We start from the raw sequence: 25167 nt of genomic DNA on the forward strand, positions 1-25167 counted from the left end.
AAGCAGCACCATGAGATGTCATTTTACTGGGCATGGTGATTGCAGGAAAGACTGCAGACTGCAGATAAAATTTAAGAAGTCTATTATATTTTTCTTTGTTTAGGTTTATCCGTCCATCCATCCACATTTTCTTTACACCCTTGTCCCTTAGTGGGGTCGGGAGGGTTGCTAGTGTCTCTCTATAGCTAACGTTCCGGGCGAGAGGCGATGTACACCCTGGACAGGACGCCAGTCTGTTGCATTGTTTAGGTTTAACATATCAATATTATAATCCACACAAATAAAAATGTTTTTGTTATCCATTTTTATCCACTACCTGAATATTTCAATACTTGAACCTGGAGATGTGTACATAAGTGATATCTTTCTTCCTTTTCTATGCAAATATGTAAGACATCCCAGAAGGCTATCAAAAGTCTGCACTCTACCACCTTAAAATTAAAATTCTTATAAACATTTTTGGCTACATTACCTCCATTTTTTTTATGTCTGTTGTATATAAATTCATAGCATTCCATCTCAAAGTTAATTTCTCTTTAAATAATTGCAGTTATGTTTAATGATTGTTGAAATGTCTGCAGATAGTCCCTGGTGCTATTGAAGTTTAAACTTTCACTTCTAGATGGGAATTGAGACGCTGTGGCCATTTCTCCCAAGATGCCTTCGTCTACATGTGCCGCGTGCTCTACCTTGCGCCACCGCAAGGTAGAGCAAGGTATTTTCTTTTGTTTTTTTTACCATTACTCCGGTACGGCATGACTGCTGTCTTCCTTGTAGACTGTTGCGTTTTATTTTTGATTTTTTTAACAAACACGTACTTGTATATCCTAGCGCATTGTGTACCTTCGCATGTAGTATAAATAATCATGGCCGCCAGTCCAGCCCTGCCACAGTATACACGTCATGTGATTCAGAGAAGAGAAAACTCAAAAAGAAAAAAAAAACGGACAACTCACACTCACTTAAATATTGGCAGTCTTTATTTCCATAAGACTAAGAAATGTTTAATATACATTTTCTCTTACAATTTAACATCTATCTCATCTCGTTTTCTTCCATAACATTTATTTTTACTCTGACAAGTAAAAATCTGGTGAACTGTTAAGGCCTCTTTTAGAGACATCTAGAAACGGCTGCTCTATTTACACATCATTCATACTTTTCAGTCAGTCAGTCACCCTCTCCTCAGAGAGCGAGTCCTTTCTCTTCTTGTGGGCCAGAAGCAAGCGGAAGGATTTCTAACACCTGTCCAAGTTCGACTTTTCTTTTTCTTTTCTAATTCTTTCAGTCATGGGACTGACATTTCTCTGTTGATCAAATGAACATCCAGCAGCCGGACCGTTTCCTGCCAGCTGAAAAACAACAACAACAAAAAAAAATAGAAAAGAAAAAACTCCACTGCTGCCCTGGCCTGCATACAAAAGACATTCACCATCGTCACCTGAAACATTTCCTCCGAATGTTTCTTTGACAACTTCGCTCTTCCGACGCGTGCACAAAACCCTCGCAGAAATGTTTGCGGAACATGAAAACATGGGAAATGTAATGGCAAATGAAGCTGAAGCGCAGCCTTGCTGTTTTTTCCGTATAAAGGCTCAGGTACTTTGCAATACGTTGCATAGAGATTTCATCAAATCCTTCAAAAGCAAGATTGTTAAGTTGGAAAATGGTCTAATGTTTACGTTTTTCCTAAGTAGCTTTCTCGGACCAGAAAAAAAAAATAAAACAATTTTTGCTAAATTGTTATTCAAACCCCTTTAATCCATGTAGTAACTTGATTTAAAAATAATTTTTCAACCTATATTTTTTGCTCATCTGGTTTTGATTAATTTAATACTACATCATTCTTTTCCAATCCTGTTAAAATACAAACATAAGTTACTATACAAAACGCTGGATTTTACGGTTGAAATGTCAAGGATGGGCCGCAAATTACAAAACATCTACATTCTTTGCTTAAAAAAAAATAGAAACAAGAAATGACAAAAAAAGTACCAAAAAAGTATGAAGACATCAACATTTTGTATGTGCTAATGATTTTTAAAGTAGGTAGATTAAACGGTTGAGTGAATGACGCGGGACGAATTTCGTAAAATCTACCGTAGTACCAAATATATTCTTTCATACCAAATAAAAAAAAAACCCTGTAATAAACTTTGCAGATTTTTCTTTTTTTTTTTTTTTGATCAAAATGCTCTCCGGTTGATCCTCAGAAATGCTCCGACTTCTCCCGACTAGGACCGTTACAGAGCCTTGTGATGAACTGAGCTAACTCGACCAGCGGGGGTGGGGGGCGGCGTGACTCGCCATGACTCGCCACCTTCTTCTGGGCTGTCACCAGGGGAAACCAGGACCGGCTCTCCCGGACTGACTCCGTATCACCAGCTTGCATTGAGAGTATTCATGAGGTATGAGATGAGCTGTGCAAGGTGTGGAACTAAAAAAAAAACAAATCAAACAAAAAAAAACAAAAAAGAGGGAAGGTTTAGGGTGTTACGAAGCCGATAAGCTGACGTACAATAACGCACGAGCGCTGGGAGGAAGTTGAACACCTGTGTTGCAACATCTTCCTGTATTTCTGAGTGATGAGTGCTCGAGTAAAAAAAAAAAAATCATGATTTGACAGGCTGATTATCCAAAATAATTCACAGTTTGCATGTTTTATGAATGATCCATGAGTGATGGGCAGCAGGAACATCATCAGAAATATGAAGATGCCTCAATACAGGCACTTCTTGTTCAACCAATCATCAACTGTTATTGATATCGCTGGGGAGAAAAAAAAAAAGGCACAATTTGCTATGTCTGTAACGCCGCAAGCAGAACCTAAAGTGAGTTTATGAAACTGCAAGGTAGGGGGGTAAAACAGGTGGATTTTTCAGACTAAAAATCCCCCTGCCATACACTGATGTCCTTACAAACATACAAATAGTTAATAGTGAAGTTATTGTAATATCAAGAAGAATCTCTCCCCCCCCTCCCTCATCCGCCCCAGTCTGAGGTCCTGAAGGCAAGTCTTTTTAAAGTCTCTCTGACAGGGTTCCCCTTCATTCTTGTAATCCTAGTCGATCTTCTCTTCCTCTCCCATCCTGATGGTCTTTTATCTCCAGTGGGGGGCGAGCAGGGCCAGGGCCGGCCCGCAGAGCGCCAACGCTGGCGCCAGGCTTCCCCGTGAGGACGCCGACGACGAGTCTTTATGCACCGTATTGACCCTGGGCTTCTCCGGGTTCTGCGCGGTGGAGATGTAGATGTCGTCCTCGCCGCACGATGGGGAGTCGCAGCCGCTGCCGCTCTCGCCGTCTCCGCTAGCCTCATCCTCTGTTAAAAAAAGAAAGAAAAAAGGTCGGGTCAAGATGGTTCCTATTGGTCAAAATGTTCTGGAGTTTTCAGCTCAGTTTTAAAGTGGACCTGTGAGTTTAAGGTGGTTTAGAGTTTAAATATGTAAGAAAACAAAAACAGAAAACAGACTGACAAGCAGAGGGAGGATGGATTAATCTGAGCCTTCAGAGCCACATAAAGATGATTACGAAATCAGCCTTCTATCGCCTGAAGAACATTTCCTGGATTAAAGGACTAATGTCTCAATTTGACTACATAGTTTGTGAACAAACAGGAATGGAAAAATACATCTGAATATAAGAAAAGTTTATCATTCACATATTTTTCTCCTTTGAAAATAAAATAATTACACTCCCCACTCTCCCAGACTGCACAGGAAGAACAGACAAAGCTCCAGAGGAGACGATCGGTTAAGCCACCTTCACCTGGCTTGGCGCCAGGTGAAGGTGGCTTGGCGCCCTCACCTGGTTCAAAAGTCACGTCATTTCCGCTGTGCGCCGCTTTCAGCCGGTTCGTCATGTCCTTTAAAACCGCAATCTGGGTGCGAATCACGACGTCTGGTTTGGTAATGTCCACCTCAACGTCAGGGTTTGAAACCTGATTGGCCAGCCCGTTGCCAATCACATCTGATTGGTATCTAAGGAGGGTAGAGGTGTGATTGTCAGAGTTACACAGCAGTTTCCTATTAAACATAAATAAGAACAGGGTTTGTACACTTTTCCCATAGTAGAAGTCAAGCACTTTTCAAACTTTTCTTGCACCACACTATGGAGATAAAAACAATAAAAAATGAATTTTCAATTCACTAAGACATATAATTTATTACTCTTATTAATAATCTCTTGAGATAATCTTCTATATCCTACAGCAGGAACAATGTAAACCAAAATATAATATTTTATGTCTTCAAATGTCTCTCTACCATATACACCTGACTGGTTCAAAAAAGTTACAAAAAAATCTCTAAAAAAATGTTCTATATTAGCAAATAAAAATAATTCTGGCAATTCAAACAAACTTAAAACAAGAAAGGTTTGGTCTGATTTAACTTCAGAAGGCGAGGAAAAGAAATATCTGACTTCAACAATAAAAAACGTTTTCCAAATTTAGGCTTGTAATCAAATTGCACTTCATTACCAAACTGCACAGTTTGAGTATTAAGCACTTTTAATTAATTTATTCAGAAATTAAACACTTCCCATACCTTGAAAACTCCCTCAGTGAAATTCAAGGATTTCTAGCACCGTACAAACCCAGTAAAAGTATAACTTTTTTCCCTTACCTGCTTTTGGCTGTACCGTTCCAGCACTCGTCGCCAGGTACGGTCAGTTCCCCTGCGCACACCGTCTCTGGCAACGTCGACCAGAACTTCTTTGCGTGTTTCAGCTTTTTCTTCACTTCCATCGTCTGTGCGGCGCAAACAAAGCACATTTTAGGCAACAGTACAAACACAGAGCTGCGGCTCATCGTCCGGTTGGTTCCTCACCAGCCGATCTAAACTGGTCCCGGCGGCGGTCGTCGGTCTCGCTTCTGGACTGTAGGGCCGGAAGCGGCCGGTGAAGCCCGTTTCCTTCCCTGACCGTTTGGAGCGGAAGGCCTTGTTGAGTTTGGGCGTCCCGCATCCCTGGAAGACCTGTTCAGGGAAGAGAGAGGCTCAGTAAAACGGAACCTGCCGAGTTGGAGGTTCTGGACAAAACGGCGGCGCTGGAGCGGACCCTCTGCGAGACTTGCACGCTGTTCTCCTGCATGTTCATGATGGCCTCAGAGATCTTGACGTCGAGGGGGTCCATGACGGACTCGAAGTTGAAAGGCCCTTCGAGCCTGTCGGCCAGGCCCAGCATGGCATCTGGAAACCACAATGCAAGGACTCTCAGTCCACAGCTCAGCTTTTACAAAAAATCCACAAATTCAACAACAGATCCTGCTCTTTCATGAAAAACACATTAACGTGAAAGGAAAACGGTTGACAAAGTTTCTATATTTTTAAAATATGTAACATTATTTATTAATTGGCAGCTAATTTGAAAAACGTGGGGTGTATTTGTACAGAGAATGAACCCTCTGCCAATTTTTCCCTTTCAAAACTGTTTCAGATCGGATGAGAGTCAGAACATCCGATTTCAAATCACGCCAAGAATTTTCAATTGAATTAAGTGTAAACTTTGACTACACCATTCTAAAGAGGAACATGCTTTGATCAATCAACCTCCACATTAAATACTTTGGCAAAAAAAAAAAAGGTAAACTAATTAATCAGGGTTTCTGCAGGTTTCACCAACTCAAATTCAAAACTTTTTAAGACCAATAAAAATGAAATTTAAGACTTTTAATCAACAGAAATGTACAAGTAAAAAAAAAGGTGTATTTTATATAATACTGCAAAGTTTTTTGTCCAAAATACATGTTACTTTGGAACACTGTAAGAAGTGGCGAAATCAAAGATCGTCCAGCCAACTGGCCTTACCAATGATGGGTGCCAAAGCGCTAGATAGCTAGCATGTGTACATTAGCAGCTAATTAGCAATAGCCTCAAGTCACAGAACTAAATAAAGATGTTTGTGTGCCACTCAAATGTTTCCCACGAGAAATATAAACTACATAAAGTATGAGATTAGACAGTCTTCTCAAGACAAATTTTAAGATGTATTTATAATTTTTTTTTGTTACACATATTTGTTATGCAACACTTCAAATTAAACTTCTGCTGCTCTTCCTTCCTGATCTTTCTGCCATTTCTTTGGTCTTCGTGATGCTGCTTGTTCTCTAATATTATTCACTATATTCTGTTTAGTTGAATATTAAATGTACATCACACTCCAGATTTATTCTTTAAATAATTTCCTTGCACATTTTAGTCATGCCCTACTTTGTGTTGGTCTACAACATAAAACCCCTTTAATTCTTTCAGGTGTAATTGGCCAAAAATATGGAAAAAGGGTGAACATAATTTTGCAAAGCAACTGTACAACCTTGCATGCCGTTACTAAAATCCGCCACTAGATGGCAGCAGCTCATAGGTGAAATTAGAGCACAGAAGCTGCAGCAGAAGAGGAGCAAACAGAAAGCAGAGCATAATAAACAGAGTGGAGAATAGAGGAGATGTGCACCACCCTGAATGTAATGGACCAGATCTGAGTGTGTTTACACTAAACAATAACAGCTTTCATCCTGCAGCCAGTCACATGTGCACCCCTCCCTCTCCCTTTACATTACAGTAAATAAGCCACATGTTTGTACAAGATGTCTAACAAAGAGGACCTTCAAACAAAACGATCCTGTTTAGGTTAAAGATTGTGACAGAAGATCCGATTTCTATCAATCTTTGGTGGAAAATGGGAATAAAAACAGAAACTATTACGGTTACAAGACTGGAATTATGGTCGTGTTGGAAGTCTTCTTACCGAGGAAGTTGTTCCACTCCGTGTCCAGGTCAGCCTGGTTAGCAAAACACCCCCGCATCACGTTCAGACAGTAATTCTGGCAGGGCTTCAGGGCCACTTGGCCGGAGCAGTAGGGACAGTACAACATCTTCGTGGCTGCTCGAACACAGCTGGGAGATGCGCTGACCTGGAGGAGGTGGGAGGCTGTTAGCAGGACCGAACCGCAGCGAGACAAACTCATCCAAGACGCATACTTGGACTGGGAAACGGCTTAAACATTTCATTTTATAGGGCTAGGTCCACCAAGCAGAATAATCTAATCATCAATGAATCACATGGAAAAACATGTCAAACCAGTACAGTCAAAGAGGTTTGTGTTGAGACTGGCTGTCTATTGCAACCGCAGCTGGCGCAAACACAAAAGATATGAAGTCAGAGGCTCTGAAGGGAGGGGTCGGCCGACTTCTACTGCCTTTTTTAGTGAAGACAAAAAAAAGCTGCGTTCGCTTACCGTGGACACCTTATTCACTACGTCTGGCATGAGGGCGAGGCCTCGCACGAAGGTGCGAGCGGCCACGAAGGCTCGCGTCATCTGGATCCGCATCTTGCGCGGGACGTCGCCAAAGGGCTGCAGCTGCTCCGTGTGCTGGCTCACGCACTCCATGTAAGCGTCGCTGAACTCGTACTGGACGTTGACCAGCCGGAACATCCTCTCCAGGAGGTCGGCCCAGAAGTCCGACAGCATGGATTCCAGGTTGACAGCGGAGCTGCCGGAGACGTAGTAGCGTGTCAGCGAGGCGAAGAAGTCCGTGAACAGCTGGGCGTTGTCCATGTACATCATGCCGTAGGTCCGGACGAACATGTTGTGCAGCGATGTTTGGGAGTTTTTCAGGAGCTCCTTGAAGAACTCTGTGGAGAGAAGAAGAACGCGACATGACGGAAACAATCTGAGCATCGTTTCAACTTGACGTGTTTTCACACCCGACAGTCCAGAAAAATGGTACATGGCCGGTATAGTGTATAGTGCTTTTTAAGTCCAGAGGCAGGTATAGTGTTTTTGCCCAAGGACACATCAAAACGGCAACCCATCGACTGCGGGACAAACTTCTACCACTGTTGCCACCATTGCTCTGGTGGACCAAAACTGCAACATGTGTTACATTTTCAGCTGCTGTGATTCACTCTCACACTGCACTGGAAATAAAAATGGAGTAGCGTTGGATTTTTAGCGGCTGTTTTGTCTTTGGCAAAAGACCACAAGACATTTCTCCCATTAGAGCTGGACTCAGATTTGTTTTGATTGTGTTTACCCAGAATGCCCTGCACTTTAGTTTGTTTCCTGCTTTTGGAGCGGTCTTGCATTCACTTCACACAAACTGAGACCGAGGTTTGTAGATGTTCATGTTTCACGTTTTTGGTGCGCATCAGAGTTCACACCTCTCCAAACCAACCAGACTTTCTAAGCAAATGAGATTAGGCTTCGATTAAAGCTGACTAAAAAGAGCAGGTGTGAATGCACCCTTATGATCCCAATGAGGAAATCAATGGTTTAAAATGACAGATTCCTTCTTGAACATTGTCTATAGAAAGCATTCTTTACAACACTCTTCAAAGATGATGGAAAAAGATACTCATACCTTTCAAATGTCCCTCAACACAAACTTCAAAGGATTTTATAGGGGTTTTATGTGACGGATCAGCACAAAGCACGGCAGAATTGTAAAGTAAACAGAACTCTGTCACCAAATCTGTTACTCCTTACAACCTGGCCGGAGTTCATATCATTTGAAGCCTGACTGACGTTTTTATTCACTTCACCTTTGCAGACAGTGCCCTTCAGCGAAACGGTCCAAACACCAACAGCTCCGGCAACAAAACCTGATAGTTAAATGGCATCTGGGCCGAAGGAGGGGGACGGGACGGTAAATGGTGGCGCTGCATCATGTTGGCCGCCGCGCTGCCTCTCCATTCAGCAGAGTTGTCTCTCCACATCAACATGCGTTAAACTGACCACCATCAATGGCATTTCTCTGTTGTCACATTCCATTCGCTTTCCCTTTCTGCCAACCTCTGTTGGACTGTCCTTCAGAAGCCTTTTCAATAGGATTACTGAATAATGCCACCCCCTCCTCCCGGTTCGCCTTTGCATAGATGGACCTGTAGCCTCCACACCCCCACCACCCCGTCCACCTCCATCCAGTCCTGCATCTCGCTCCCTCCCTCTGCTGCTTTCACTTCATCAGTTCCTTCAGAGAGCTCTCTTCACTAGAGACAGCGAACAATGACCTACTTCATCCTGAGGAATGTCCATCACCCCCCACACCACCACCACCCATAATCCAAGCCTCTTCTCCCATGGTCACCCCTCCTCCTCACCCCTTAACTTTCTTAATCTGAACAAAATGAGAATTCCTCAGAGTCCCTGAAAATGTTTCACCTTATGTTTCACTCGCATGCAAGCAAACACTGCCCCCTCACCCCTCCACACACACACACGTACGCACACGCACACACACACTGATTGTTTTTTTCTAAAATCCACTCTCCTCCCCCTCTCACCCGCTTGCTGACCCTTGTGGATAAAACTTGTGTCCCACTGCAGTATCTCTGGGTGCCCACAGCGTAGCTTTGAAATGTAAAGTTCCCATGCTCTCACAGGGGGAGACACAAAACACACACATACACACGCACACACATGCACACTCCAAGTAGTGCTGTCACTTCCACTTCAGACTGACACATTAAGAAGAAAAAAATGAGATAGACTAGGGGGTGAGGGCATCTTGGGGCGGGTTAAGTTGAGGGCTTTTTTTAACTCCAAATCCCCACTGTGTCGCCAAGGTTACCGGAAACACTGCAGCCCCTCCATTTACCTCCGCACCACCACCGCAGACCCTCCCCTCCTTCAACACACACACACACGCACACACRCACACACACACACACACACACATACACACAGACACGCGCGCGCGGAGAGCCAGGGGAGAGGGCACCAAGTTCCACGCTCCACTGACAAAGATTAAAACTAAACGGTCCACCCCCATCACTGGAATGTCACAGTAGGCACAAGTTGAATGTCAGTGGAAAACACTGAGCTGGAAGATGATGCAGCGCGGCGGTTTATGTCCAGGGTCCCGGGTTTCCACACAGTGCATTTCATCCATTTTGAAACACATAAACACTAAAACTCCCCAATAAGTTTATTGTAGACATTTGTACGTGAGTCGGAACTTGTTTGAGAACGCAAGAAACCCACAGAAAGGTCTGAAGAAAGGAAGGAAGTGAAAGAAGGAAGGAAGGGAGAGAGAGACAATGAGGAAGGAAGGAATAGCAAGGAAGGAAAGAATAAACTGGAATTACCGAGAAAGAACAAGTAGGAAGAAAAGAATGGTAGTAAAGTGAAAGAGGAAAGATACTGGAAAGGATGAAAGAACAGAAAACAGAAATGAAAAACTGGAAATGAGGTGAAAAACTACAGAGCGACAGAAGGTTGGAAAGAGAGATGGATGGTAGGATGGACAAGGAATAATGCAACAAATGACAAGGAAAAAAATAAAGATTTCAGAAAGCAAGAAATGGCATTGAATGAAAAAGACAAGAAAAAAGTGAGGAAAGAATAACATAAGAAAAAGAAGGACAATAGACATGAAAGAAAGGAGGCCAGAAGGAAGGAATCCAGAAGACGGTAAAGAAAAAAATCAGAAAGTTTTGTTTCATTTTCACAAGCTTTTGGAAACGATTAAAAATAAAATCCAGACTGTGTAGAAACCCTCTCTACAGACTAATGGCACCAATATGCTGACAAAATGTTGTTTATTAGAGAACCGACTGTTTGACCTGCTCATTTACACTTGCTGTAAATAGAATTAGACTGAGTAGATCTGCGCTCTGCTTTTAGGGTTAGGTATTTGTTAGTAATGGTCGGGGAAAATGTCTGGGTTAGGCTTTACTGAAATGAATGGAAGTCAATGGAAAGTCCCCACAAAGACAGAAACACATGACTGTGTGCGTGCGTGCGTGTCAGCACTAAGGTCTTCTGGTCAGAGCTATGAGCAGCGCTAACCAGGCTTCTTGCGCTGCCATTAAAACTCAGTTTACGACACTGAGCCGTCTGCCAACAGGCCGAGGAGCTCAGGAGCTTTTCCATTAAAACAGCGCTTGTGGCTCAGCCAGCAGTGTGAGAGAATATGGGTGAAGGGTCAAACAGCAGAGAGAGGGGGCATGGTGGGGGGGAGATGGCGTCTGAGTATCAACCCCCCTCCACTTCCCCCCCTCTTTCATATAACCTCGACCGTCAGCGTTTCGGCATGTAGCGGAGACGAGCAACGATCCATCACAGGAATAGAGAAGCTGACCCATCTCCTCCCACTTCCTCCGGAGTGGAGATTCCCACTCTCCCCCGTCCCCTACCACCACACCACCCACTGGTGGCCTTATAAACCCTGCTCCTCCCAGTCCCAGTCCAGGCAGTAATTGCATCCTATTTGTGCCAATTAGTCGTTGAGCTCCTTCCCCCCCCTCTTTTCGGACGGGATGGGATTCCGTCCCTCCTGCTGTTGGAATGCCCCGCTCCGTGTGTGTGTGTGTGTGTGTGTGTGTGTTTGTGTGTGTGTGTGTGTGTGTGTGTGTGTGTGTGTGTGTGTGTGTGCGTGCGTGCTCGCGTGCGTGCGTGCGTCTTAATCCAAGTGTTTAATTCCCAGACATGGACTTGCTCTGCCGGACGGGGGTCAGAGCAGCAGGGACAGAGGGTCCGAGGCCAGGACAAACACCGTGGAGCGGGGCAGAACTATTTCTGGCTTCGGGTCGTAATTGGCTGTGACTCCTAGCTCCGGGGTGCGCGACGAGAGCCGACCTAATCACCGCTTCCTGAGTTTGTCTGCCTGCACATAGCCGTGTTCATGCAAACACGCTTTCCCTTCCTGCTCTGGCCGATATTGTCGCCACCAGGATTACTCTGGAGGTGAAGACTTCCACCGTCCCGACTGGAGACGTTAGGAGTCAAGTCTAACCGGTCGGGTAGAAGAGACGGCAGCCGATTGAGCAAAACGATCCACAGGGACTCAACAAAACTATATAGCTTCAGTGTTTTGGCCCTTGAACACCAAAAGCTGACATCTGTCTGGCTGAAACATGTGGAAAGCATGTCCCCTCTGGCTTATTTAGCGCCTAATCCAGCGCTGTCAAACTCTGAGGCTTTATTTAGTTAGGCCTGTCCATCAGTGAAGGGTCACTGTGGAATATCAGGCCTCACATGTATTTGCTATCAACTATCATTGAGAAATGTAGATCCTTGGCTACAACACACGGACCGATCAGGCTTTCCAGCTCGTCCGAGGTCAAATGTTTTATTGAAGGAGTAAAACAGAAAAATGAGGGGGTAGAAAAATCCTGTAGTTTCATCTGTCACGATAAATTTTGCAGGACGATGAACTCTTCCAAAGTTATTGCGATAAATTATATTGTTGTTTTGAGACCATTTTGGAGTTGTATATCAATAAGGCATAATAATGTAAAGACACCCTCTCAAAGATCAATACATTTTAATTTCTAGCAAACAACACTCGAATATGTCAAATGTAAATAAACCAAAACTATTTACTTGAAATGACAAATAAAATGGATACTGAAGTCTCTGTACAAATGGGCTAGTTCAGCCCGGTGCACCAGACTGAAGACTTTAGTCATCCGGTCTCAAGAAAAATCAACAATCAGGCAAACGGAAATTATTCTTTTATTTTATCATGCGATTAATTGATTTATTGTGGCAGGCTTTGCCGTTGTTTCTCCGGTACTCGAGTTATGTCTCAAACCTTCCTCTGATTTTTCTAAAACTTAAAGTGCTTTGAAAAAAACATGTGTTTACGGCACTATAATTCTGTTAGTTTTTTGTTTTGAGCCATTAATTTACAGTATTTGAATTTCCAGTCTTTAAACTATGGGTTGGTGCGTTTTATCATCGACTCTGCAAGAGGTGGCACGATCTGTCCGATCACAGATCTTTAAAAAGCCCGACCGGTCAGTTACAATTTTGTCCAAAATTTATTTTTTTTGTCTGAAAAGTCACTAAATTTGATAAGTTGTAGCTTCCACAAAAGTATCAATAAATATCAGTGAATTAGAAAATATGATCCAAAGGGGTTACTGTGTGCGGTTTAGTGATATAAATCACACTCTAAAGTAAGTGGCATCCTGGAGAAGCATCCATTTGAGAATTTTTTTGAAGGACATTTGTATGTGTGGCGTTATGAAGTGCAGTGAAACCATAATATAATAACTACCAAATAGTTTCTTTTTCCTCAAAATCTTTATCACAGTAGCATTACAAAATATTCAGATCAAATTCTAAGTCCAGATCGCCCATCCCCAGACTGGTAACCTCTCCAAGCTGTGCCACGTTTGAACAACTTTATCATCCACTCCTGCCTGCGCAGCAGCATCTTGCTGCATAGCGCTTTGCGTCTGGCTAAAGGAGCACTGCAACATTTCCCCACCTGACTCATCACAGATGAACTCAGCTGTTTGGAAACATTTCTGGTCAGTCATGGCTGTTACTTTCTGTAAGTTTAAACCGGCAACTTCTGGCAAATATCAACTCAATAAAGAGCAGAAAATCCAAAACAATGTCGTTTTTCCAACAAGCATTAGTCGCCATTTTCCTATTCTTAAAAATTAGCTGGGTACAGACGCATTCAATTTACTGCAATAAAATTTTATTTTAGTGGAAACAACTTTTGTTTTTCAGTTTTATTTTTTAAACTTTTGTTAATATTTTATGCAAGTACCCCCACTCTGAAACTCGGCCATGTTTTCACGAGGTTATCACCCCATGAGAATCTGTATGGTCCCACGCCTGCTTAGCTGTAAACGAAACACAGATGCTTAAGTGACTCTGATGTATTAAATCTAAACAAAGTCAGCTAAACACTTGAACACACAATTTTAGTAATAATACAGACGACAGCATCATGAGAACATTGTTTTTTTCTTGTAATTGTCTCTTTTGTGTAGTCGAGCTTTGCTCTCTGCTCAGGTGTTGGACAACAAGTCGAGACTGGATGTCCATTTGGGCTTCAGTGTCGAAAGTTGCCTCTGATTCTGGACCAAATGTCAGTTTTAGTTTATATAAGTCGCTGCAGGATTTATGTGAAGAGAGCTTACAAATCAACAGAACTGATGTGATCATTTGCTTAAGTTTGGCGAGTTCACAGCTGAGTGAACGCATTCAGAAAAGTGTGGCAATGTTTCCTGCTGAAGGCGCAAAGGTTTAAAAAAAAAAAAAAAAAAAAAAAAGCAGAAGCTCCTTCTGTTATTGAAGGTTTTTAAAGGAAACAGTCTATGTTTTCACTTCATGAAAACCAGTCACCAGGAAGCCAGGTTGTCTTATTTTGCTGCACTCAATGAATTTAACAAGTTGCAGGAAAACCCCTACAAAAGCTCAATGTGCTCACTTTAACATAGAGCTCCATCAACTCAGTAAAAAACAGATGAATGATCAATGTATCTGCTTTTTTTTTTTTTTACATGTTTCACAGTTTTACAATATTTTTTGTTTTTCTGCTGTGTGATGTTCTGTTGTATGATGTCTTTGTTTTCTCAACAGGTTGTTGTTTTCAGTCAACTTACCTGGTTAAGTTACATGAAATTTAAAAAAAAGCTAGAATAAATTAGTAGGGAACATTTATAAATATATACAGTATTTTCCGCACTATAAGGCGCACCTAAAAACCTTCAATTGTCTCGAAAGCCAACAGTGCGTCTTATAATCCGGTGTGCCTTATATATGGACCAATATTGAGCCACAACAGGTCTAGCAACTACGGTAAGCAGCCGCCGACTTCATTTTCCCCCGTAGAAGAAGTGTGTGGTGCATGCTGGGATAGTTGTCAGAACGCTGGTTTGTTAATAAAGTTTGACTCACCTATCCATAGACATAAATACCGACTGTCTAGAATCAGGTTGTCTGCAGCTCATTTAGCACCACGTTCGCCACCAACATGCTGTGCGCGAACGGAGACGGGTCACCATCGTCCGGCCATGCCCCGGCCCAGACGCGCAGGCCTCTCCTCGCCGACCGGAGTCATTCTTTATGTCAACAAAGTGGCTTTAGATATTCATCCGGGGTGCTTTGCCTAGGGTTGCCAAGGGACTAGCCCCTATACATTTAAAGCCGTGAGTGAAACAATGACTGGGGCAGCCTAGTACATAAAGTACTCAGGGACCCTTGTCCCGTACAGGTTCAATACGGGACGGGTGGCAGCCGTAGCGTCTATTCTATGCGTCTTATAATGCGGTGCGCCTTATATATGAAAAAAGTTTTAAAATAGGCCATTCACTGAAGGTGCGTCTTATAATCCGGTGCACCTTATAGTGCGGAAAATACGGTATATATAAAACTGTCACCATGTCGTGACAGTACAGTATAAGAGATAATCTGTGGTAAAAAAAACACAACTAAAAACAAGCTCCACTGCCTTTTTCTAGTGCCAACTACAAAGGACCAATCAGAGCCAGGAGGCGGGCCTTAGTGCTGCCAATCACTGCTCACACACCATCGCTTTCTCTCTGCTACTCTATGGCGAGTAGCACAACAAAACTTGCTATGAAGGCTAACGCTACTTAGGATGGTCACCGATGATGGCAGACAATTTTTCTGTTTATCTGCCAATAGCACATTTATCACCGCATACACAAGGTTGATTGACAGCGCGGAGACCCTCCTCCTGGCTCTAATTGGTTGTTTTTGACCAGAAGCAGTGCATTTTTTCAGACAGCAATGGAAGCACTGAGAGGAACAAATATGTAAAAGTCCCGTTTCTTATATAAGTTACACACAGCAGCTTCAAGGGAAAGTCGAGAGGAAATCTGGTGACATCTGCTTTTGAATCCCATCGTAGGGGGTTTCCCAATAAATCAGGTTATTTTCTCATTGGACAAATCATTAAAACAGTAAATGATGGATGGATCAGCCAGTGAAGTCAGGCCTAAAATATTCCTTCAAACTGCCAGAAGACGAAGGGAGAAGGGTGGAGGACGCAGACAGGAGAGCATACATTAACACACAAAGTGTAAAGTTTAATTTGAACAAGTTGGATGGAAAGGGTAAATAAAAAAAGAAGGGGGTGGGTGTTTAGGAGAGAAGCATGAGATGGGCCCATAGGGCGGCAGGAGAGGAGGAGATGAGGGTTGGGACTGGCCGAGCCGCCGCATTCCTACACGTCACATTCCTCCTAACATCTGGCTGCAATACACAAGCTCCCTGTTACCGACCATCTCTCGCTGCCTTTCACAGACACATAAGATCCCGAGGTCCCTGACCTGCAAACGCGCAGGAACATATGCGCACACAACACTCCGCCAAACTGCGTTCCCCTTAACGAGCCAAATTCCAGCCCTGGAGATCAAATGTGTTCCCCTGTTCTCCGGTCAGTCCTACTGGGATTCTCGTCATCGCAGCGGAGCAACTCCGCGGCGATGCAGCGGGGGGTAAAGGCGGGGGGCGCAGGGGTTTTCGGAGCCGAGCCGCTTCCTCTGTGAGTCAGCGCTGTGGCGTGTTCCCATGCGCTCCGGCCCTCAGCAGGCGAAACCTGATCCCGATATTTACAGGCAGAGGAACAGGAAGTACAGGCAAGACAAAATCTGAAGATGTGTGTGGTCCGTCTGGAGTCTCTCTGGAGAGAAGGGAAGTCAGCACGACGTTTGGGGTCGGGGGGTAGGGAGGTAAGACGCTGGGAGACAGGTGGACAGGCCAGCGAACACGGACCCTACTGTCTTTGAGAAGTGGTCTGGCAGGTGGAGGCGTCCTTCAAAAATTGCTCAGCATGACTACCGCAACACAGGGACGGTGGCGCGCCGTGGGCCGACGAGCTGCTGGTGTAAATGCGGTGTGTGTGTGTGTGTGTGTGTTTGTGTAAGAGTGTTTGCTTACTGTCAAAGTGGTCGTGTCTCTGTTTGAAGGTGGATTGTAGGGTGGTGCTAAGCCGGGACACGGGAGCTTTGATCTCCGTGTGGCTCTGCTGGCTCAGCTTGTCCTCCATCTCGGCCGTGCAGCAGGAGAGACCCTGCGGACACACCTTCAGCGGCGCTCCTGCAACACACCAGACGCTACAGTGAGACTCAGACACCAGCACACACTCTGTTCAACCAATCATCGTCTGGAACAAACACCTTCGTACGTCTTGGACGTGTTAACTTTTTGTCACATTACAATGGAGTTTAGATCAGGCTTGAAAAAATCTAATCCAGGGATTGTATCTGAGCCTGATCCAAAATGACTGATTAACATTTTTAAAGACAGACAGGAAGACAAAAAGACAGGAGACAAAGACAGTAAGACAGACAGAAAAACAAAGACACACACAAAAAGACAGACAACTCAGTGGGGAACTAATAGGTCTAGATTCCTTTTTGGGGGTCTAGACTTTAAGGAGCTAGGTGAGGGGCTTCACCCTTCACCAAATCAAACACACCTTGGCTGTTTAGCCCCCTTCAACGCTCCTAATTGTAACACTCAGCACAGCAGCCTTAAGCTGGCCCACTTCACAGAGCGGGCCTCTTATCCTGGCCCTCCTCAGTCTTGATTGATAGTTTAGTGCTGGAGCTCTTTTCTGAGTGTTGGGTCCTTCTGAAACAGGTTTAAAGAGAGCTCTCTGGATTAACTCCTCACCCACTTTGCAGGTTAGATGTCCAATTTCAGCCTCGGGCATATTGAGATGCTTGTACCTTAAATGCTTAGTTTTCCCCACCATCTCTGGCTTTTGGCTTTCAACTGCCATCCATTAAATCAAGATCTAAAAAATATCCTCCACAGGCCAATGTGTCCGATTTCCTAACAGCCCTCGGGTCATGGACTGTTAGCTCTTCTAATCTGTTTCTCTAAACAAACAAAAAAAAAAAAACTAAACTCTCACTCTGCTGGCAGACAGAAATGCAGAAATGTTTTTTCCCCCCACTGATCAATGGTCAACATTTGTATTGACATGGAAACAAACTGGAGCCAGAAAGCGTTTTGAGCAACGATTTTGCCATGTCTCGACGTAAATACCGCGTTGGACCACGAGTTGCTTCGTCGAGTTGAACGTCGACCCGCGCAGAGGTTCACGGGAGGACAAACGCAGTGCCGCAGCTGGAATAATGTTTTGTTTTAAACGTAGTTGCTGGAATTTCAGAGAACACAGGGATCCTTTCACCATGTCTCAGCACCAGCCATCTGTTTGGTTTCCCCCGCCGGCTTGTTCTCGCTCGCCGTCTGCAGGAACAATGTTTCTATGACTTGATGCTTTGCCGTGTTTTGGCCGTATTAAAGCAACGCTGTCCTCCTTTGATCTGGCTCTAGGTCAGCTTCCCCAATTAGCTCCGCGCTGTCTGAAGCTTATCTAATCCTCTGCGTCGTTTGTCGCATTACGAGCAAAAACTTCACAGGATTTTATGACGGAGCAAAACAAAGTAGTGCATAATTATTTTTTTAACAGGGAAGAATTATGGCTTAGCGGAGAGGTCTGCAACCTCTACAACCAAAACGGACATTTTGCTCTCAGGACAGACAAATAAAACGGATTCAAGACCGCGAATGTCACAAGACTTTTTTTGGAGAAAAAAAGAAATCTCCACTTTAGGAAATTACTTGTAATTTTTGTAGAAACAGCGTTTTACTTCTAGTTTTAAGATCAAAAATAATGAAATATAAAAGTGGATATTACATATACACACACACGCACACACACATGCTTAATTTTTTAATTTGACTTATCAGAATAGTCAATAGAAAAAAAAAAAGATAATTGACTAAAATTAGTTGCAGCCCTAATCTGAAGGCAACTGGTTGCACTAGATTTCATTTAGCTGTGTCAGCATAAATAGAGACTTATTAAAAACAAATCCAAGACACTTTTCACTTTCTTACATTTCACCATTAATACAAGCTGAGTTTCTATGTCACACAATTCCAATAATACACACTGAAGTCTGTAGTTGGAAGCTCAAAAAACCATGAATAGGTTAAGGGGGTGTGGATATTTTTGCAAGGTCCTGTAGATTAAACTAATGTTGTCTCTACCTGGACAGAGAAGGCATGTATACATATATATGTAATTTCTCTGGTTTTCCTCCAATACCACTTTGTAGGATTTTAAACAACTTCCAGCAATACAAGTATCCAAACAGCCGAGCAGAGGGAGGGATGCACCATGGCGCCACGAACTGGACCCCTCAGTCTGGGACCAAATCCAAAAAAGCCTCCAGTCACTCCATCCCTCTCAAGCCTCTCCTCAGACCCATCCCTCTGCTTCCAACACACACACACACACACACACACACACACACACACACACACACACACACACACACACACACACACACACACACACACACACCCCGGCACAGTTGGCAGCGCCTACCAAAACACATTCGCACATCACATCACTACTCGACACACGGCTCTTTGTGCGCTCCTGATTGGAGGTGCAGGGACACACACACACACACACTTAAGAGTTTTAGGTGAAACAGCCAGCCAGTCTCTCCTCTAGCGGGGCCCCCTGCTTGCCCACAGCAAAGGCACACAATCCAAAGGCTATATCCATGTGGAAAATAGCCCTAGTTACCAAAGTACACAAATAAAAGTTGAGATGGTCAGTATTTCACAGGAATGTCTGCACACATGTGACACTGTTACCTCAAAGGATTTGCTTCTTGACGAGGTAAGACTGGAAGATGAACTGGTTTTTTCCCCTCAGAATGAAATAATAACAGGTCTTCTGAGAAAGAAAAAAAAATCGTGCCGACATTTCAGCTTTAAAGCCTTTTTTTTGCTTAATGCATCAGTTGTTGTGAACTGCCTCTGACATGAATAGTCCTGTGTGATGTCTGAACCAGCTCTCTGGTTTACTACAGGAATCCCTTCGGGGGCTGAGGGTCTCGCTCGCTCCCGCTTTCTGGTTTCCCCAGTAATTTAGGAACTAATGAGACAAAGTACCGCGCCATTGTTCTGGTGTCACTTAGGAGAGGGAAAAGTGCCGTTTATGGCGCGGCGAACAAGACGCCGGCTTGCTGTAAACAAACATGCGACTGCGTGTCGAGGCGTTCATTTGCTCCGCCGCATCTCCTTTGTTTTGTTGGAGGTGGCGTCCCTCCTTTAAATGGCTCATAAAATAAGTCACTTCCCTTTGACATTGTCCTGTCGCTCAAACTCTGTTCTCAGAGGAAGAGCGGAGGAGGAGGAAGAGGATGAAGGGGGGTGGTGAAAACGCCTTGCGTACAAAAAACAGATTAGACACCTCACCACCTCGTGCCCCTCAGCTGCCATCCTGTGCCCCCCAAACCAGACGGACCTCGCAGTGCCCACCGCCCTGCAGGCTCAACCAGAGGTGTCAGGGGTCAACGGCAACTCCTCTGAGAGAGGTCGTGTCCTCTGACCCCTCCCCCCTCTACTCAGCCAGCCAGAATATCCACCGCGTAAGGTAATTCATGCTTCAATCACGCCAATAAGCCCACCAACACACACACTGAGAGGAAACGCACACATAGTTGATGCCAGAAAGTTAAGGACTACCAATCGTGATATTTTCTGGTACTATTGCGATAATTTTTTCGTTTTAGGTAAATGTAAGACAGTGACTGCATGACACAGCTATCACACCTCCACAAACACACAAAGTCACATGAGGAAGTGGGACAAAGCTGCTCGCACCAACTGCATTTAATCATTTTATAAATTTATTAGTAATTTTATTGATTCTCTCATTGAGAAAACAGTGGCAAAAATAGTAAAAACTAACAATTCTGACCATGTGAAATTTTTTAAGGTGTCATTAAATTGGAATTTTTCATGACAATGATAAAATCAAAACTTATCATGATGGGAAACTGATCATGATGGGAAACTGATCACTGTAAATGATAACCTACGTATATGATAAATGTCCACTCCTATATTCACGAGGAAATATTAAGCATTTTGGCTTGTTTAAAAAGCTGACCAACAGAACAGGGTATCTGCATTAAAGACTTTAAGACCTCTTAATGCCTTAATTGAAATTTAAGAGTGAAAAATTATAAATATAAGAGATGGTTGGGTGATTCTGCTAAATTACAATCAAGCATAGCAAAAATTGTTAGTCTTCTGGTTAGTTTGTGGCTTTGTGTTTGTCATACAGCGTGTGACTCTCTACAACCATAATGCTGAGCTTAAAGGGTTTTTTTTGTTGTGTTGAACAGAATGCATCCTGTACGGGTTGGCAAAGAAAGTGAGACAATTATAAAAACGAGCGTCGTCCAGACAACTGTCGATAAATTTGGGCTCGACACACAAGGGAGGCGACGTCGCTCCCTCCCTCTCCATTTCCTACAGAACATACGTGATGAGGCGACAAAGGCTTGCCCTCCTCCAGCCAAAACACCCGTGACATTCACCAATACAAAGTTTTGCACTTGTACACGTAGACGTGCTAACGCGGGTTAGGGCCATAACACGAGACAGTTGAAAAATGTTCAACTTTAGACGCACACAAAAGCTAGCAAGCGAGGGTATATTAGCATCTAGTTAGCGGTAGCATCAACTGCTTTGAGTCCCTGAACGCAGTGAAGATGTCTGAGTGCGGCTCGAACTTTTGCCTGACAGAAAAGTCCTGAGAGGAAAAAAATAAATAAAGGACATAAATGGTGAGGAAGCATAAACCCTGGCTTCCTATCCTGCTTTTATTAAATTATTGGTTTGTAAAGTAGTATGTTTTTTTATAATGATGTTAACTTACCAAAATAAAGTGAATCTGAAATTCTGAATACGAGATTAAATAGTCGACGTATTTAAGGCCAACTTACATTTTGGTTGATAAATTTAAGACATTTTAAAGCCTCAATTTTATATACATGAAACTGAAGAGTTTTTAAAGATTCATTGACACTCTTGTTTTCAACATTATTCCCTACCAACACAAATGACTAAAAATGGGACCTGCTCTTGTACTCATCCCCCCTCTACTCTTATACCACCAAATAAAATCATATACAAGCTGCAGTTATCATAAGTTTGATAATCAGTAATACACACCTAAAAAACACGGACTTTATCTGAACTGACAAAAGCAGCTAGAAGGGCTGCAGAGGTGAACAGCTCAGGCGGCAGAAATGACACAAATCTAGCTTTTACTGCAAAATGGAAGCCTTAAGAAGTTCTGCTTGCCTGTACGGCAGACATGTGAAAGACGGTGCCTTGGTCTGATGAGGAAATTAAGCTACGGGCAGACATGCAAAACATCACAGGTGGTTGGAAACATAGCGATGATGTCGCTTTTATTCAGCAGAGACAGGGAAGCTGGTCAGAACTGACCTGAAGATGGACGGAGATGACGATGACCCCAAACATACAGCCAGAGCTGCAGCAGGGACAGTTAGAACGGCCCAGTCAAAGTCCAGACCTGAATTATACTGACAATCTTTGGTAAGAATGTAATATTTGTGCTCTTTCATGTGATCGAATCAAATCTCTGTCTCTCTGTGCAGTCAGTAGCTGCCACAGAATTGCACAAATTGAAATTACAAAAATAAATTTGCTTTATGGACATACAGCAATTTCAAGTAAACAAGTTTTTGCTCTAGTGTGAAGTGGTTCTTCAGCCGTATCTAAAGATTCCTTTGGCAAAACTGCAACAGAAACACTTTTTTCACATCACACAACAACCGGCCGTTACTACAGGTGAAAACTACAAAGACAACGACAGGAAGTGGATCCCCACCAGAGCTCTCACAGGATGGCACAGTGTGTCATTCAAACGTGTTGAAACCATAGCTCTTCTGTAAAATTGGAAAACATAATATTCCCAAAACACTGCCTCCTCTGGTGTCTGATAGATGGCCGAATTTTGAATATATCTAATGCGGCTGTGTCGGAAATTTTTTTTTTTCCGACAGTAGCAGAACAATGACAAAGATTTGCACACGTTTGTAATGGAAATGCTGCTGCTGTTTGGAGTCGGGCCATAGCTGAAGCCTTCCTTCTCAGTTTCCATAAATATTAGCAAATTCATTGCCAACACATCAACTCTTGATGTCATCTGACATAGAAGAAGATGGTGCAATTTATTAAAAATAACAATACTAATAATTCACGTTCCTCTGAGGCATCTGTGAAAGTAGAAAACATGTTCAGCAGCTCATAGTATCCCAAACAGCTCAGGAATGAAGAGGTAGACATAATTACATAATTGGCAATTATAATGAAGCTCCCTGCTGCAGCTTGTGAAGGAGGACTGCTGCCGTCTCCAGAGCTGTAAATCTGCAGCTCCTGTTGCTCTCCTCCGTCTAAAGGGGGAGAAATCATCAGAGGGGCTAAAGGACGACTCCAACTTCCTTCTCTGCTCCACATCCTGTCTCACAGAGTCAGAAGCGCTGAACAGAGAAGCGAACGCTGCCACCGCCGATGAGCTCTTAGGTGTGAAGTTTTGATCTGCGTGACATCCTTTGAGAGAACAAAAATCAGCTTTTTGTCTACGGGCACAAAGCAGGGGCTGGAAGGTGTGAGCATGATGAGATAAGGTGCATATGTTGTTATGAAAAATGACTCCTTCCTGTTTTATCACGATTACAAACCCCAAAACAAAAACAAAAAAGTTTCTTTCATCCGATATTTTAAAAAAAGATGTTTTTCCACACGTTGCTCTGTTAAAAGAATTTCTGGAAGAAAAAAATATCTGATCAGGTTTCTCAGTAAATAGCTGAAACCAAAATTAAACTAATTTGGCTTTTTATCAACTGTTAATTTCTTGGAAAACCAATTATGTTGTCGTCGTTGGCAACGGAACGCTGAATTAAATCCAACGAGCTTGCAGCGTCGTTGCGTTTAATTAGAAAACTAGAGAAATGGCCTTTCATAAGAAGTTTTCATATTCTGACAAATTGCTCAAAAGAAAAAAATAATGAAGTGACAGCTACTACTCCCTCCGTATTGCTGATTTTTTTTAGCAGAAAGTTGAGAAAAATCTATTTCCATTGCACCCTAACCCCATTAAAAGAATTTCTGTGCTTGGGTAAGAGCTCAGTTTTTATTTAGAGGACGAAAGCGCACACAGGAGAGTTCAAATATTCACGCTCTGCTGCGACCACAGACTCCCACTTGAAGCCACCAGCAGCAGTTTCAGTCTCACTAAGTGCAGCCTTCTAAATACCGTTAATGCTCATCTCAACCGAGCATCACTGCTGGAAATACACAGAAGGACTAAAAAAAACAATTCATCACACAACTATTGAGTGTGATGTTTAAATCTCTGATGTTCTTATCCTATTTGGAATCATGTAAGGATGAAAACAGACAATTAAACCCGATGTTCGTATGGTAGCAATCAGGGCAGGGCAACGCATCCACCTACTCTTTGTACGCTTTATACATGATACGTGTCCAGCTGTTCCAGCCAGAACAAAAGTTTTTTAGGCTTCAGTGCATAGAAAAATTCCAAAAGACACAAGATGTGCTGGGACGGGAACTCCTCACTCGGAATGATGTGCTTCAATAAAGTGGTATGTATAAAAAAGAAAATAAAACGCCCACTGCCATTTTCCTGTTTGTCCTTTTACGAGGTTCACTTTGCCCCCGCTTAGTTCTCCAAAACCCTGACTAAATGACTCGCTTTGCTCTTTAAGTGATTGTTTAGAGTTTTGCGTGGGTTTATTTACAGGTGACATAAGGAAGAGTCAAGAGTTGAGAACATGCACAGACAAGCCAGGCTGATGAAGGTTTCTCCTTAGCCCGTTTAGGTCATGAGTAATGTTTAGCTTCGGAAAAACCTCGTGTTTATGCACAGAGCAGAGGGAATGGTGTTTGGAGCAAGGCACCAGCAAAGTCAAGAGTTGGGAACAAAAGTGTTGTCAAGATACATCTACGTCCAGTAGACGTTTGGTCGCTTCACTGAACTAGGATCAAGAACCGCACCGTACTTTGGCTGTCAAAGGTAAGGCTTTGGCCGGTCAACTTCTCATGGTCAGCTAAAGCAAGGTTGGTGGCATCAGCTAACTAACTCACTCTCCATCTGGTTGGCTAGCAACAACTTGTTGAGTATGTTGCTTAGCAGTTTAATATTGATCCAACAGACTTGGGTGTACTTCACTCACAGCAGACATTTGCACAAACGTACGTGTTTATGGCCGCGTACTCGTTGACGCACTGACTCGCACAGGAAACCACTCAGCAAGTGTTCACATTTAAGTCGCAAGAACTGAAATCATCAAACTTCCTAGCATCCATTCGGATTGTGGGCAATTAATGATTTTGTCAAAAGAAATGAAGGCAAATGGTAGGCTTGACTAGGAAATCGCGATCCTTCAGGGTGGAGACCATCAGCTCAAGAGGAAATTGTGGATAATAGAGGAAATGTCACATCACTTGTTTGGCAGTATTTCAGATAGTTGAAACAAAAAACAAATCAATAATCATTGATAGACTCGCATGAAATGCTTGTAT

General features: G+C 43.2%; 1 protein-coding gene across 1 annotated transcript in view; it reads right to left on the reverse strand.

The window, feature by feature from the left end:
* Nucleotides 1–962: 962 nt before the first annotated feature.
* gpc4 (glypican 4) overlaps nt 963–25167 on the reverse strand; it is a 46952-nt gene continuing 22747 nt past the window's right edge. Inside the window, exons 2-9 of the mRNA XM_008419859.2 lie at nt 16648–16806; nt 7231–7628; nt 6741–6906; nt 5055–5185; nt 4826–4972; nt 4622–4746; nt 3804–3976; nt 963–3318 (exon numbers count right to left, since the gene is read on the reverse strand). Of these exons, the coding sequence (XP_008418081.1) occupies nt 3101–3318; nt 3804–3976; nt 4622–4746; nt 4826–4972; nt 5055–5185; nt 6741–6906; nt 7231–7628; nt 16648–16806 (1517 nt within the window). The 3' untranslated portion in view covers nt 963–3100. The remainder of the gene's footprint in view (nt 3319–3803; nt 3977–4621; nt 4747–4825; nt 4973–5054; nt 5186–6740; nt 6907–7230; nt 7629–16647; nt 16807–25167) is intronic.

The sequence above is a fragment of the Poecilia reticulata genome, linkage group LG10, assembly GCF_000633615.1.
Source record: "Poecilia reticulata strain Guanapo linkage group LG10, Guppy_female_1.0+MT, whole genome shotgun sequence".
NCBI lineage: Eukaryota > Metazoa > Chordata > Actinopteri > Cyprinodontiformes > Poeciliidae > Poecilia > Poecilia reticulata.